Here is a 17,958-nt window from a genome sequence, read left to right on the forward strand (position 1 = left end):
ATAGAATAATATGGTATATGATAGTATCTTAGAAACAACAGAATGAGTATGTATGTAGCAACCTAAAGACTATAGAATAATATGGTATATGATAGTATCTTAGAAACAACAGAATGAGTATGTATGTAGTAACCTAGAGACTATAGAATAATAAGGTATATGATAGTATCTTAGCAACAACAGAATGAGTATGTATGTAGTAACCTAGAGACTATAGAATAATATGGTATATGATAGTATCTTAGAAACAACAGAATGAGTATGTATGTAGTAACCTAGAGACTATATAATAATATGGTATATGATAGTATCTTAGAAAGAACAGAATGAGTATGTATGTAGTAACCTAGAGACTACAGAATAATATGGTACATGATAATATCTTAGAAATAACAGAATGAGTATGTATGTAGTAACCTAGAGACTATAGAATAATATGGTATATGATAGTATCTTAGAAACAACAGAATGAGTATGTATGTAGAAACCTAGAGACTATATAATAATATGGTATATGATAGTATCTTAGAAACAACAGAATGAGTATGTATGTAGTAACCTAGAGACTATAGAATAATATGGTATATGATAGTATCTTAGCAACAACAGAATGAGTATGTATGTAGTAACCTAGAGACTATAGAATAATATGGTATATGATAGTATCTTAGAAACAACAGAATGAGTATGTATGTAGTAACCTAGAGACTATATAATAATATGGTATATGATAGTATCTTAGAAAGAACAGAATGAGTATGTATGTAGTAACCTAGAGACTACAGAATAATATGGTACATGATAATATCTTAGAAATAACAGAATGAGTATGTATGTAGTAACCTAGAGACTATAGAATAATATGGTATATGATAGTATCTTAGAAACAACAGAATGAGTATGTATGTAGAAACCTAGAGACTATATAATAATATGGTATATGATAGTATCTTAGAAACAACAGAATGAGTATGTATGTAGTAACCTAGAGACTATAGAATAATATGGTATATGATAGTATCTTAGAAATAACAGAATGAGTATGTATGTAGTAACCTAGAGACTATAGAATAATATGGTATATGATAGTATCTTAGAAACAACAGAATGAGTATGTATGTAGTAACCTAGAGACTACAGAATAATATGGTATATGATAGTATCTTAGAAACAACAGAATGAGTATGTATGTAGAAACCTAGAGACTATATAATAATATGGTATATGATAGTATCTTAGAAACAACAGAATGAGTATGTATGTAGTAACCTAGAGACTATAGAATAATAAGGTATATGATAGTATCTTAGAAACAACAGAATGAGTATGTATGTAGTAACCTAGAGACTATAGAATAATATGGTATATGATAGTATCTTAGAAAGAACAGAATGAGTATGTATGTAGTAACCTAGAGACTATAGAATAATATGGTATATGATAGTATCTTAGAAACAACAGAATGAGTATGTATGTAGTAACCTAGAGACTATAGAATAATAATACGGTATATGATAGTATCTTAGAAATAACAGAATGAGTATGTATGTAGTAACCTAGAGACTATAGAATAATAATATGGTATATGATAATATCTTAGAAATAACAGAATGAGTATGTATGTAGTAACCTAGAGACTATAGAATAATATGGTATATGATAGTATCTTAGAAACAACAGAATGAGTATGTATGTAGAAACCTAGAGACTATAGAATAATATGGTATATGATAGTATCTTAGAAACAACAGAATGAGTATGTATGTAGTAACCTAGAGACTACAGAATAATATGGTACATGATAATATCTTAGAAACAACAGAATGAGTATGTATGTAGTAACCTAGAGACTATAGAATAATAAGGTATATGATAGTATCTTAAAAACAACAGAATGAGTATGTATGTAGTAACCTAGAGACTACAGAATAATATGGTACATGATAATATCTTAGAAACAACAGAATGAGTATGTATGTAGTAACCTAGAGACTATAGAATAATAAGGTATATGATAGTATCTTAGAAACAACAGAATGAGTATGTATGTAGTAACCTAGAGACTATAGAATAATATGGTATATGATAGTATCTTAGAAAGAACAGAATGAGTATGTATGTAGTAACCTAGAGACTATAGAATAATATGGTATATGATAGTATCTTAGAAACAACAGAATGAGTATGTATGTAGTAACCTAGAGACTATAGAATAATATGGTATATGATAGTATCTTAGAAATAACAGAATGAGTATGTATGTAGAAACCTAGAGACTATATAATAATATGGTATATGATAGTATCTTAGAAAGAACAGAATGAGTATGTATGTAGTAACCTAGAGACTACAGAATAATATGGTACATGATATCTTAGAAATAACAGAATGAGTATGTATGTAGTAACCTAGAGACTATAGAATAATATGGTATATGATAATATCTTAGAAACAACAGAATGAGTATGTATGTAGTAACCTAGAGACTATATAATAATATGGTATATGATAGTATTTTAGAAACAACAGAATGAGTATGTTTGTAGTAACCTAGAGACTATAGAATAATATGGTATATGATAGTATTTTAGAAATAACAGAATGAGTATGTATGTAGTAACCTAGAGACTATAGAATAATATGGTATATGATAGTATCTTAGAAAGAACAGAATGAGTATGTATGTAGTAACCTAGAGACTATATAATAATATGGTATATGATAGTATCTTAGAAACAACAGAATGAGTATGTATGTAGAAACCTAGAGACTACAGAATAATATGGTATATGATAGTATCTTAGAAACAACAGAATGAGTATGTATGTAGTAACCTAGAGACTATATAATAATATGGTATATGATAGTATCTTAGAAACAACAGAATGAGTATGTATGTAGTAACCTAGAGACTACAATAATATCTGTGTAATGTGTATGTAGGTATGTATAATAAGTATAATATCGGTATGTATAATATCGGTATGTGACCATGTATGTAGGTATGTATAATAAGTATAATATCGGTAAGTATAATACCGGTATGTGACCATGTGTGTAGGTATGTATAATAAGTATAATATCAGTAAGTATAATATCGGTATGTGACCATGTATGTAGGTATGTATAATAAGTATAATATCAGTAAGTATAATATCGGTATGTGACCATGTATGTAGGTATGTATAATAAGTATAATATCAGTAAGTATAATACCGGTATGTGACCATGTATGTAGGTATGTATAATAAGTATAATATCGGTAAGTATAATACCGGTATGTGACCATGTATGTAGGTATGTATAATAAGTATAATATCAGTAAGTATAATATCGGTATGTGACCATGTGTGTAGGTATGTATAATAAGTATAATATCAGTAAGTATAATACCGGTATGTGACCATGTGTGTAGGTATGTATAATAAGTATAATATCAGTAAGTATAATATCGGTATGTGACCATGTGTGTAGGTATGTATAATAAGTATAATATCAGTAAGTATAATACCGGTATGTGACCATGTGTGTAGGTATGTATAATAAGTATAATATCAGTAAGTATAATATCAGTATGTGACCATGTGTGTAGGTATGTATAATAAGTATAATATCAGTAAGTATAATATCGGTATGTGACCATGTGTGTAGGTATGTATAATAAGTATAATATCAGTAAGTATAATATCAGTATGTGACCATGTGTGTAGGTATGTATAATAAGTATAATATCAGTAAGTATAATATCAGTATGCGACCATGTGTGTAGGTATGTATAATAAGTATAATATCAGTAAGTATAATATCAGTATGCGACCATGTGTGTAGGTAGGTACGCAGGTAGGGTACGTAGGTAGAAGTCTGGTGGGAAAGCGTACAAAGTACCTTGAGAACCGAGCGGGCAAAGACGGTACTCATTCAAGGTGAATCCTTTGTCCAAGGCGTGGCCGCGCATCTGTCTGTTAAAAGCATCGCTGCCAGTGAAATAAAGGAGGGCGCAGTAGAACTGGTCATGGGGTATGAGCCTGACACAAAAATACACATAATTGGTCAAAAGTCAGGATAATGAAAAATGAGCTAGTGTATGTGAAAAGCAGTTGATGGTCCACAAAGGAAGTGAATGACATACCGGATGTCGAGCCTCCTGTAGTGTTTATCATCACCGCTGAGCTTGCAGACACCCTAGAAAAAGAGGAGATGGTTGGGCATGCAAATGGAGATACAGCGAAACCGATTGAAAAATGGCAGTGGTAAGATTTGTACCTACCATATATTTGGAGTCTCCATGCGAGAGGGTGTCGGTTATATATTTTATTTCCTCCAGTTTTGTGACAACCTTGTGCAGGTACTCAGACTGAACAGAAACAACAAACATGTGCATATTTGTTATGAAAATAGAACCGAATGTTTAGTAAGAAGTGGATGTTATGATTTTGTGGTAGATAGTTGTGTTTGGTGACCAAGAGGTAGCAAGGGCACGGTGAAACTAATAATCATAAAAAACTGGTTGCATAGCATGCAAAAAATGGAAATATTTTTCATGCAATGTGTAACTTCAAATAATAAATAAGAAATAAAACGAATAATGTAACCTTTTTTTTTGACTCAGAAGTGAAGCTCGGGTGTGTAAGGAGAACATCAATGTCACCACTGCTACTGGCGCCCCTTCGAAAACTACCGCATACAGTTGCGGTGTATGCTGAATCAATGTCTTTAATGGCTTCAAATGCCACTTTCTGCAAAGGAGCAAACATAACACCTGACCTAATGTTTATTAAAGTGGCCATCACTTGATTAACAGAATAATTTTAGCTTATAAAAACAAGAATGACATGAACATGACAGCTCATCAGAAGCGTAAGAAAATGTGATCATGTTAACTTATCAATGTTATCATATCACATGAGACTAGCTATAGTAGTACTTATATGTATATCAGGAGAGTTTTATCTTATCACATGAGACTAGTTATAGTAGTACTTTTATGATGTATATCAGGAGAGTTATAACTTATCACATGAGACTAGTTATAGTAGTACTTATATGATGTATATCAGGAGAGTTTTATCTTATCACATAAGACTAGTTATAGTAGTACTTATATGATGTATATCAGGAGAGTTTATCATATCACATGAGACTAGTTATAGTAGTACATATATGATGTATATCAGGAGAGTTTTATCTTATCACATGAGACTAGTTATAATACAACTTACATGATGTATATCAGGAGATTTTTATCTTATCACATGGGACTAGTTATAGTAGTACATATATGATGTATATCAGGAGAGTTTTATCTTATCACATGAGACTAGTTATAATACAACTTACATGATGTATATCAGGAGAGTTTTATCTTATCACATGGGACTAGTTATAGTAGTACATATATGATGTATATCAGGAGAGATTTATCTTATCACATGAGACTAGTTATAGTAGTACTTATATGATGTATATCAGGAGAGTTTATCATATCACATGAGACTAGTTATAGTAGTCCTTATATGATGTATATCAGGAGAGTTTATCCTATCACATGAGACTAGTTATAGTAGTACATATATGATGTATATCAGGAGAGTTTTATCTTATCACATGAGACTAGTTATAGTAGTACATATATGATGTATATCAGGAGAGTTTTATCTTATCACATGAGACTAGTTATAGTAGTACTTATATGATGTATATCAGGAGAGTTTTATCTTATCACGTGAGACTAGTTATAGTAGTACATATATATGATGTATATCAGGAGAGTTTTATCTTATCACATGAGACTAGTTATAGTAGTACATATATGATGTATATCAGGAGAGTTTTATCTTATCACATGAGACTAGTTATAGTAGTACATATATGATGTATATCAGGAGAGTTTTATCTTATCACATGAGACTAGTTATAGTAGTACTTATATGATGTATATCAGGAGAGTTTTATCTTATCACATGGGACTAGTTATAGTAGTACATATATGATGTATATCAGGAGAGTTTTACCTTATCACATGAGACTAGTTATAGTAGTACATATATGATGTATATCAGGAGAGTTTTATCTTATCACATGAGACTAGTTATAGTAGTACTTATATGATGTATATCAGGAGAGTTTTATCTTATCACATGAGACTAGTTATAGTAGTACTTATATGATGTATATCAGGAGAGTTCTATCTTATCACATGAGACTAGTTATAGTAGTACATATATGATGTATATCAGGAGAGTTTTATCTTATCACATGAGACTAGTTATAGTAGTACATATATGATGTATATCAGGAGAGTTTTATCTTGCCACATGAGACTAGTTATAGTAGTACTTCTATGATGTATATCAGGAGAGTTTATTATATCACATGAGACTAGTTATAGTAGTACTTATACGATGTATATCAGGAGAGTTTATTATATCACATGAGACTAGTTATAGTAGTACTTATACGATGTATATCAGGAGAGTTTTACCTTATCACACGAGACTAGTTATAGTAGTACTTATCTTATCATTTGCCTTACAATTTACGAGAAAAAATAATAAAATTGTTAACCAACAATTTAATTATAGCATACTTATACATTAAAAATACCCAACTGTACAGTAGCATTAACAATTCGAGCATCTAAGACGCTAGACCCCTAAACATTTTAATAAGATGTTGCAACAGCATGATCTCAGACGATTATGTGATCACAGAAAATATGAAGAGAGGATAACATTCAGTGAGCACAACTAAACCTTGTGAGGAGACCAGACTGATGTACTAAAACTGTCTTTACAGATGCATGGAGTTTGATGCAATCACGCCTTGTTATACTCTTGCATTGTTGATGCTTTACAAATAATGTTTAAGATGGGTTGGCAACAAACCCTGAAGAATGTGAACACAGCGTGTGAAAAAATCAAAAACCAAAACGCCTCAAGACATTGGACCAATACTAAGGCTAAGGACATTACTAAGGACCAGTACTAAGGCTTACTTGAAGCTCCAACATTTCTTCTCGAGGAATCCTCAACTCAAAGTCTTCGTAGTGTTTAACTCCGACCTTCTGCGAGTGAGTTAACTTGTCTAAGTTGTTTCGCAAGTCTACAATAACAGTCCGGTTCAGAATTGAGACCCATGATATAGTGGAGATAGTGAGACCACAATGGTATAGATGAAGCATTCTATTCTCTCACCATCAATATTCTTTATTCCATCCTTGACAAGCTTTTGAGCAGCTGCTGGACCGATGCCATTGACCTTGGTCAGCTCACCTATCGCAACGCTAGTATCATCTGTACGAATCTGTACATAATAAGAAATGTTTAAGCCAACAATGGTAGAGATAATATAGAAATAAGAGAATAAAAGCCATACGTAAGCACTAGAGATGAAGGTGATAACAGGTGTATGACAGGTGATAACAGGTGTATGACAGGTGATAACAGGTGTATGAGAATCGTGAGAGATGAATGTAGAGAGAGTAGAGCGTAGAGGAAGATGCCAACACTTTACTGGGGTCTAGGAGTATTTGGCGTCCATATTTTGGCCCCATTACTTCGAGGTGCAAAGATTAAGGCACCGATTTTAGTGCTTTAAACTAGATTTGTTAAACACCGTCAGGTGGATTATTGCACTGAATTCTTTCATTATTTGCCAGATCATCGACAGTGGTGCGGAACCCTTCCTAAGGAATGACTGAACATATTTTAAGAGAAGTAAACTAAGTTTTTTATACAATGGATACTTATTATTGTTATACAAGCGTGGTGAGAAGAACCATACTTATTAGTGTTATACAAGCGAAGGTGAGGTGAGAAGAACCATTATTATTGTTATACAAGAGTATAACAATATACTGTATATATATATATATATATATATATATATATATATAGAACTATATTTCCCAACTAGGAGGCTTCTATCAATATATAATCCATGTTAGGAGGCTCTAAAAAATTAGGAGGCGTCCAGGGAGCCTCCTAATTCTAGCAGTGCTTATAGTGCTTAACAACCCTATAGAAGTATTTTAAACATGATTCCCATAATTGCCTTATATATCTATATTCATATATATGGAAAAGAGGAGACAACTCCCACAAAAATGTGTAATTTTCTATCAATAAATTATAAACTCTAGGAGGCTCTTATATATGGAACTAGGAGGCATATATCAATTTTAAAATATTCTTACTTTTAATTGTGTTGGTATCGTTTCAGTTAATAGCACAATCTATTTAAAAACACATTGCAATAAGCTTATGACTAAGCATCAACCAATACAAGGAATTAGCAGCTATGTCGGATACAGTCAGTTTTGCTAATCTTCATGATAACTTTATTAGATTTGAGAAATAAAGTTGTATACTAACAAACTACAATACATTACAATTTATTTGCTGACCCTCTTTATGGTTTTCAAGACTGCCATTTAAGCACTCCCTTTTTTGCTAGGTTTTTCATTGATCTGCTCTTTTTTGTGAAAATTCACAATAATTGCACATTATGGTTTCAACTGATGTTTAAGCATGGCTGTAGTAAAAGTTTAAATAAGTCTATAATCAGTACAATTCATATTTTCGCTGCCGTTGCATCCAGCCACAAAATAAATCTTTTTTTGAAACTTTGCATCCGAATGCAATACCTGAGAGATGGTTTTCTAGTCAAAGAATTGATTTTTTAAATTTATGGAAGTAAAGTGGCAAAAGTATAACCACAGTATATAACAGCTAGAGATGTGGCTGTTATAATGTTGCTGTGGCTGTTAGGACTATTAGCTCTTCACCCATGTAGTCTACTAGAGCTTGGTAGCAGCAGAATAACTACATGAAAGGGAGCATGTCACATTTGGTAAGTTGATCATGTTATTTTAATCAATTTACAGTTTATTTACTTGAAACATACAGTTGTAGAAAAACAGTATAAATTTTATTTAATATTGAAATAGGACTAGCGTGAAAAAAGTATGTTTCAATTATTATAGCTTTTAAGGAATGTAGCATAGAACTCGTTGAATATTTATTTTTACACCCGTTTATGTCATCCAACTGCTGATATTGTTCTGCATAAAAAAGTCAAGAAAGGTCAGCATTATAATACCATAAAGGAGAATATCAAAACTTTTTGTAAAATCCTAATTTTGGACTTTATTATTGTTACACAAATGTTCAGTTTTGTAACATCAACACAGACACGCCAGCTGACAATTAATAGTTATTTTAGTGAATCAGTTAAGTCTCCAACTTTAATCTATTTTCAGTTATTATTATAATAATTGTTGATGCTTTTTTATAATGATAAGTAAAGTTGTTAATGTGGTTCTACCAACAGTCAAAACTGTTATTAGAATAACATGATCATTATGTTGTTGTATTATTGTTATCATGAATAGTGAGAGTTTGCGTATTTCAGTTATGATTTTGTAAGAAATAGTAGTACATGCATAGGCATAAGCAAGTAAGTGGGGTATATGCAGCCTTTGAATTTTAAAACTTTTAGTATTTAGTTTGAATCTTGTGTAGTAATTGTGTAGTAATTAGGAGCTTAGCTGTTTTATAGAGCTTCAGTAGTATAAGGCAGATATTCAAGTTTGCCAAAAAAACCTAACCACTGAACTAAAATGTGTATTTTGCATTCATTTTGGTTTGTATATCTGTTTATGCTATTTGAATTATCTTTTCATTTTTTGTAGAAACTTGGTAAGCATTATTGCCAGTATATTCATCAGATGGCAGAGAGTATTAGACAAAGTTGGATGTTCTTTTCTAGAAAAGGTATGTTGCTAATTACACGTTGGTTTACATAAAAAATATGTCAAAATAATCAAGGTTTCATCTACCAAATTTTATAATATTTTTGAACATATACATAATTATAGATTAAAAACTATAAAACATTATATCAGTAAGGTTGTATTTTGAAATGTAGTAATGTTTGACGTTTTGGCAAAGTTACTATGATAAGCAAAACTTTAAATTTACCAACAGAAAATATACTGTACAAAGTTTTACTGTAACTAGCAAATGTATACCTGACGTAAGAATGTAACATCATGCCCAAAAGTAGTTTTTCTTTGTATAGTTGCAAATAATCAATGACGCTTTAGTTATAGATAACTGCTGGATGAGAAGCATTGATGGCCCACACCAAAAACTGATTTGCAGACATCAAATTAAAGGTATGCGATATTGCAATAAGTTGCTGTAAAATAGCACATTATACATGCGAGCCAAAAATTAGTGTGATAATTTGATATAGCCATAGCTTCAGTAAGAAAAGTTGTCAATTTTTATAGGCATTGTATTATTTCAAACGCTTACAAAAACCATTATGCTACTTTTGTGTTCTATTCATCTATTATTGGCAGATTACATAATACAGATAGTGCAAACCAATCAAAGGAATGTAGCATAGCATAGAGATTTAGTATTACTCTTCTTAGTCTTTATGAGTCATGGTAGCAATTGCTTAGCAATTGCATAATTATATAAAATGAATAGTTTTCTATGGTTACCCATTACCACTTTTAGTTACTCAGCCAACACTGAGAGTAATTATCAGATTTGAGATATCATGTTTAGAGGCAGGAGATTGACAAATATTTTGTTTGTTTTTACTCTTACCCTACCGTTTGCGAATTTATGCTAAATCTATCAGCGACTGCCGTATGCACATTTATGCGAATTTTCCAACAATTGCGTGGTCACCTAATTTTATTATCCGATGAAAACATAACCGATGATTTAAAAACTTTTATGGTATTGTCAGTGTGGTCCGAAGATTTCTTTAAAAGATTAGTCTAAGATAACCAAGCAGTTTAAAAATTTTTTTTGGGAAATTTTCAAAATAGAAATGGACATTTTTTGTGTAAGTTTTGTTAAGTATCGTGCAAGTCAGAAAACAGATAATTACTTATGTTGATGACATTATAGCCAATTCAAATTCAGATTTTTGTGATTACACAGATAATTAAAGTAGCAGCAGTGACTCTGATGATAGTGAAAGTAATAGTTTTGTAAGTGTAAGAGACATTGTAGAGGATCGTTTTAGCTTCGTAGCGATTGTAGCTTCACATAGCTTTAGCAATGCACAAAGTGAAGGTACATTGATTTTTGCATAGCACTATAATAGCTACTAGCATTGAAATATGTTAACGTTATAGCAAAATAAAATATATTACAAAAAGTTTCTAGATAAACTTTGAAGTTGAAACAAAATTGTATACATATCATGAAGCTAAATTGGCAATTTTCGGTGAAATGGCTGGCGGTAGGCCGGTACAGTAGCTTAATTTGTACATGGGTGGCAGTAAAAGGGTAAAGCTATAGAAGAATTAGAGATACAAATGTATGTATTTCCTTTTGAATGATTTAGTGAACTTTGATGATTCAAGACAATGAGTTTGGCGAATGATATATATATATATATATAAGATGCTGCTGAAGTTGCGCAATGACTTGCATTTAATAGTTTGTTAGAAATTCAACTCATGGCTTCTAATTATTACCTCAAAATGTTGAAAACACGCGATATGAAGGGTCAGAACACTACTAAAAGTCATAGTTGCTCAAACCTGAAATACAGTAGGTTTTATACAATTTGCTATACAATAAAAAAACTGCAAAACTATTGGTAAAAATATAAATAGCAATATATATTATTATTTTTGGCCTTCGGTATCGGGCAGCATGTATGCAGTTTGTTTGCTGATGTTAACAAAAGTTTTACTAATAAGCTACATAATTTGCTCAATTATTGGTGTCAACTTTAAAATTTAAAACAAATGTAGTGTTAGCACTTTTAGAATATACTACAAACAACGCAGAGGAATTTCTTGTGGCATATGACTTGAATTGAAGAGTTCTCTGAAAATGCAACTTGTATTTGCCCATTTTAATACTTTAAAATGTCAAAGGGAGCTCATAATGAAAGCAACTTTAATATAATTTCAAGATGCTCAAAGCGGTATGGATGTTATGTTGACAAACATTAAAAGGTCACTCTGTACTATGGCTAGTAAGTATTTACATGTATTTAGATTTTGCATTGATGCTTTCAATTAGGTAGTGTAGGAAATCTATTTACATTAGCTAAACTACCAGCATGTGCAATACCCAGCTTTATTTCCTATCCATCACAAACATTTTGCCAACGCTTATAATAATTCATTGCTCTTTTTAAATCTGATTTCTGAACCAAAGGTAGTTTCAGCGATATAAGAACATATACTTCTCTTCCTATGGGTCTACTCACTGTTTTGTAGCAGCAAAGGCCATTGTTTCTAAAAGGTCTGTAAGAATTGTATTACTTATTTTGACTTCCATCGGTGCTTGTAGCAAATATAATTTCAGTACCACTTGCATCAATAAAGTTATTATTACTTGTTTCGTAAAGTATTTAGAGCAAAACAATATTTTATGTGCACAACAAACATTTTTGCTGCAAGCTTACCAAAACAAACTAAAACGTTTATTTTTATGTTACATTTTAATTAAAGAGCATGTTCTATTCAGTTATTGCTGTCACTACTATGCAGTTATTGCTGTCAATGTTCTTTGTGCATTCTTGGCACACTTTTATGTTAAACTGCCAATGCATTAAACACTTTAGAAATAAAGTGTCCAAACAAGGATGCATAACATGAAATTTATCACTGGCTTGTTTTGACCTATATCTAGCACTTTTTAGCCAAAGATGTCTAGCTTTACTAAAAAGTTTGGTAGTAAAATTGTACATACATGTAAATTCATTGCCTGCATACACGTCAATAATGATGCCTATGCTCTTATTATGTGTGTTCTACTATTGCCTGTTTAGCTAATTCACTTTCTACTTCTCAATAGCCTCAGCCTCCGAATGAAAGCTATTGTTGTTATTCCTATTCTTTGTAACTTTATAATATATGAGTTTATGAAGGAGGTTGTGGTTGGGCAGCTCATTTGCTTTTCACTCTATTAGAGGTATTGCAGCACAATTATAACTGCAGTAATAAAATCTGCACAGAATTGCATAATGTGGTCTTATTCTCCAAGGTCTTCTCACTAGCAGAAATCACCTATGTACTTATGCAATTGTGGTTTGTGCTTAAAGTGACTCATTCTCCTAATGTGGCATGGCTTGCTACCCCTTCTTGCATGCTAGTCAATTGATTAAATAGATTGTAAGAAACCAGTCAACCTCTCATTCCTACACAACCTAAAGACTCATCACATAAGTTCAACCTTCTAGCGGGATTGTAGCTGCTAAAATTTTTGCTTTTTTCACGCGTCTAGCCATTTAGGGTTTTGCAGCAGCAGAAGAACAGACTAAGCATGTCACAATTGGTGTATTTGTTTGTCACAATTGTTTTATATTACTTTTGCCAATTTTGGCACTGAATTAATTGTACCATATTATGGTGAAAAGTCCTCATGAAAAGTATTTTACTTCGCCTCAATACCAATGCAAAAGGTTAGACCGGTAGTGGCCTATTTTGATATTTAGTGCGAGCCACTTTAAATACTATTTATAAGCAACTTACTCATGTCATCAAATTGCGACGGCAAACAACAATGCATAGGTTTTCGCAGCTATTTTCGATTTGGATTTTACTGCCTTAATTGCAGGATCGTAATATTGTCAAGTTAAAAAGGTCAAGAAACCCCAACTTTATAATGCTAAAAGAATGAAATTATTACTAATTTTCATAAAATTATAACATTGTAATTATACACAAGGGTAGCTTTGTGAGATTAACCGACACACATTAAAATAATTATGGTAACATATAGCATGGTAGCCAGCAATTGATGAATATCTGTGACTCTGTCGATGCTCCTAACTTTTGTAACTTTTTAAAAAACATTAAAATAATTATGGATGCTTTTTATTCTGATTAGTAGTGTTAGCTGATTGATAGCACCAAACAGGCAGAATTATTAGTATACTATACTGCCCTGAGCAAGCAAAACGCCGTATCTTGATATTTGTAAATTGCTCAGCACAAGCACAAACGCGTTTTGGTCCAGCCTGGCATCAGTATTAGCAGTATTTTAGCTGTTTTTTTTGTTTATTATGGTGAGATATCCAACAATCTTTAGCGAAAAACTTTTTTCGTGAAACTTTAAAATCAAAGGAGTTATTTCACTTAGGGCATTTTGTTTGCTTAAATTGACAATTTACTAAGCTGGCACTAGGCAATCAAACGCCCTATCACAGCAGATAGGGTCTTTTGATTGCTTAATTGGACTGGTTTCTCATTGTTAGTTTGCCACAAGACCATTTGCCATGACTGGATTAACAAAGGATTACAAGTTTAAATTCTGATATTAATCCGCAATTAGTCAACAAAATGATATATGTTGCAATTCCTATTATTCATCCAGTCAACACATGGATTAAAGCCCTGTAATAGCCACATTCAGCTCAAAAGTTAAGAGATGATCAAAGACCATGGTATCCTTCAAACCTGATGTTATGAAATGAAAGGAATAAGTAAAATAGTAGTTTAAAAAAGATCAAACGCTTTTATTGAAAATAATTTAAAACAAACAACTGAGTGCAATAATGTCAGTATTTTAAAAAAGCAAAACCTTCCAATGGACATGTAATTAAAACAAATTTTTCATCAACTCTCTGAGTCGGATTTTTAAATCGAGACTTTTGTCACTTAGATATCGTCCTGTCATAATAAATATATTATGATAAAAAATATAGCAATAAGATTGAGCACTTAGAAGTGCACTAGCTTGTATGAGCTGCCTTAAAACAACCAATTATATATGCTTCAGTTTTGCTTCCCTTTGTTTATATACTCTTTGATTACATAATGCTGTTCATAATGTCCAACTTTGTGTATGTTCAGGCCAATCAAAACACTGTATCTGCAGATAGAGCACTTTGATTGCCACTTTATGTGTGGTAAATGTAAATAGGGCGTTTTGCACATTGTGAAAAGTGTTATTTCTGGTGGTCTCAGATATATGAAATTTCGAGACATGTTAGATCTCAACCTAAATTACATTAGAGCACAAAAAAGTGAATTTTGAAAAACTTGTCAGATAGGGCGTTTTGCTTGCTTAGGGCAGTATAAAGTTATGATAATGTATTATTTTCATTGTAATTAACAAGTTGATGCATTTTAGTTGTAATTTGATACGGATTTAAACTAGAGGCTGAGTCATAAGTAAGTGACTGGAGTAAATGAAACCCTTTAAATTGTTGAAGCTTTAAAATCTATGTTTCAATTTTGTAGAAGAATACCGCATGAGATAAATTATTACTGCTTCATGGAATTTTAGTAATGGGAGGTATGGACACGGATTTGCTGACAAATCTAAAAACATCAGGCATCTTTTCCATCAATTTTTAATCTGCATAACATCTGTTTGGGCTATTCAAATTGTTTTGCTTATTTTGGTAGAAACCTGGTCACCACATCCAAACACTATATCCACCAGATGGAAAATGGTACGAAGCACAGCTGGACGCTTTCTTGAAGGGGGTATGTTGCTGATTAACGGTTAATTTACACAAGAGCGCGCCACATTAATAAAAGTTTTATTTCACAAAGTTTATAAGAAATAAGATTACTGTAAAACCTTTGTTTGAATGCCATGGCACTGCAGTTTTTAACCCTTCTAATTATAGTGGCAAAAATTGTCGATTGCGCTTCATAGTATATGTTCAACTTTTATTAGCTTCAAATTCTATCTAAAACACTTTTGTTATAGATTTTATTTTTCCAATACGTTTAAAAATAGTACTATTCAAAAAAACTTAATGCATTCCTACTTCGTGCATTGCTAAAGCTATGTGAAGCTACTATCACTTCGAAGCTCCAAAAGCGATGCTTTGCCATGTTCCTTACTCTTAAAAAACTATTACTTTGACCACCATTGGAGCCACTATTGGAGCTGCTACTTTTATTATATGTGTAATCACTAAAATCTGAATCAGTCATCAACAATCATCAATACTGTCATCAAAATAAGTAATTCTCTGTTTTTCAATTCTGGATGTACTTGCGAAAGCTATAATAGCACTAACTAATTTGAGAATCAGAAAGAATCTCAAATTAGTAAATCAAGAAACCTAAATGTTTCTTTTCAGGTTGAAAAGTCCTAAACAAAAATTTCAAATTGCTTTGTGAGTTTAGAGTAATTTTATAGGAAAATCTTTGGACAACACCGTCAATACCATAAAAAAGTCTTGTACTACAACATAATATTATTATGCTTTACTATTTATCTTGAGGTGTTGACTGATGTTCTAAAAAAAGAATCAAGGAGATTGACCAACCAAAAGCTGAGATATAGCCTGCCAAACCCAAGTCTACCAAAAAACAAGCGTTTTGGTAATCATCATTATATGACGTATGAAATCGACGTGTGTGCCATTGATCAATTAAACCAACTAATGTGCTCTCCTATAACAATCCCGGCCTTTTAATTGGTTTAATCCCTGGAAGTATAGAACAATTAAATTGGGCCTCACAATCACTGCTCTGAGAATTCCGAACCAGTCCCTCTGACGTGTAGATTAGTTTTAGCATAAAATGATTACACGCATCTATCATTTTGCAACATTTCGCTATCTTGCTAGTTCAGCTCAGTTTTGTTGTTCTCCCACTTAGCTTCATTATTCAGACTCATCTTTAGCGCTGTTCAGATTTTTTTAACTATAGCTAGTAAATGGAATCAATTAAATCAATCATTAATCTCGGTTATCAATTGGACTTTTGTACAAATTATATTAGTTACATCATTTATTCCATACGCAGTTATATTATTATTTTGTATAATATACATTATGATTATTATATTAATCATAAAAATAATTACAGATAAGATAATAAATAAATAGAAAAATCAAATTAAAAACTATCGTTTTCTTTTCATACAGCAAGAGCAGCACGGTCAAGAGATTCTTTTTTAAAATTATAGCTTCAGTGCACTTACCGTCTGTTAATAGTGATGATAGTCATGATAATCTACTGAATGCTGCAGTAGGTACACAGTAGAAAAATGATGAATGAACAAAAATCCACAATCCTATTTCTTATTCTAAACAAACTGCAAATCGCGGATGTCGCATGTAGACTATACACAGGCTGTTCGTTGAACAGAGGATCTTCGGAGCAGATCCAAAGAGATCGAGTTAAAATTTGAAGCACAGTAGTCAAAATCTGCTCTTCTGTTTTGAAAAATCATGGCGAGGGGTTGTGGGCAAATGCCTTTACCACACAATGTTTGCTTGATTTTTCTGAGAAACCAGAGCTAGTCTGTAAATTCTTTACTATCGCGAGAAGCGTTTCACATCTCGTAGCCTAAAACAATCATTATATGTAACAGTGGTAAGGGCGCGCAACACCGGCACATGACCAATAAGTCGATTTCATATGTCATATATCTCCGGATTTTCGAAGGGTTTTCCTCTGATTCGTTATTAGGTAGACCTGTGTTTGGCTGGCTATATCTCAGCTCCTAGTGGGTCAGTCTTCTTGATTCTTTTTTTAGAACATTAGTCAACGCCTCAAGAAAACTAATAAAACATAATAATATTATGTTTTCTCTATTTTTTAAGCTATAGAATAATCAGTGGTGCAAATATTTGTATTTCTTTTTGAATGATTTGGTGAACTTTGATGATTCAAGACAATAAGTTTGGCGAATGATATATATAAGATGACTTGCTTTTAATAGTTTGTTAGAAATTCCACTCATGGCTTTTCATTGTTACCTCAAAATGTTGAAACCACCTGATAGGAAGGGTCAGAACACTACTAAAACTCATATTTGCTCAAACCTGAAATACAATAGGTTGCATATAAATTGCAATACAAAGACAAAACTGCAAAACTATTGGTAAAAACATAAATAGCAATATATATTATTATTTTTGGCCTTCGGTATTGGGCAGCATTTATGCGGTTTGTTTGCCGATGTTAACAAAAGTTTTACTAATAAGCTACATAATTTG

General features: G+C 31.9%; 1 protein-coding gene across 1 annotated transcript in view; it reads right to left on the bottom strand.

The window, feature by feature from the left end:
- Window positions 1-17,958, bottom strand: part of LOC137388888 (DNA polymerase beta-like) — a 48,879-nt gene that overhangs the window by 476 nt on the left and 30,445 nt on the right. Inside the window, exons 4-9 of the mRNA XM_068075369.1 lie at window positions 7,194-7,302; window positions 6,995-7,101; window positions 4,593-4,736; window positions 4,268-4,354; window positions 4,130-4,182; window positions 3,886-4,025 (exon numbers count right to left, since the gene is read on the bottom strand). Coding sequence (XP_067931470.1) covers window positions 3,886-4,025; window positions 4,130-4,182; window positions 4,268-4,354; window positions 4,593-4,736; window positions 6,995-7,101; window positions 7,194-7,302 — 640 coding nt within the window. The remainder of the gene's footprint in view (window positions 1-3,885; window positions 4,026-4,129; window positions 4,183-4,267; window positions 4,355-4,592; window positions 4,737-6,994; window positions 7,102-7,193; window positions 7,303-17,958) is intronic.

Source organism: Watersipora subatra, chromosome 2 (assembly GCF_963576615.1).
Source record: "Watersipora subatra chromosome 2, tzWatSuba1.1, whole genome shotgun sequence".
Lineage (NCBI taxonomy): Eukaryota > Metazoa > Bryozoa > Gymnolaemata > Cheilostomatida > Watersiporidae > Watersipora > Watersipora subatra.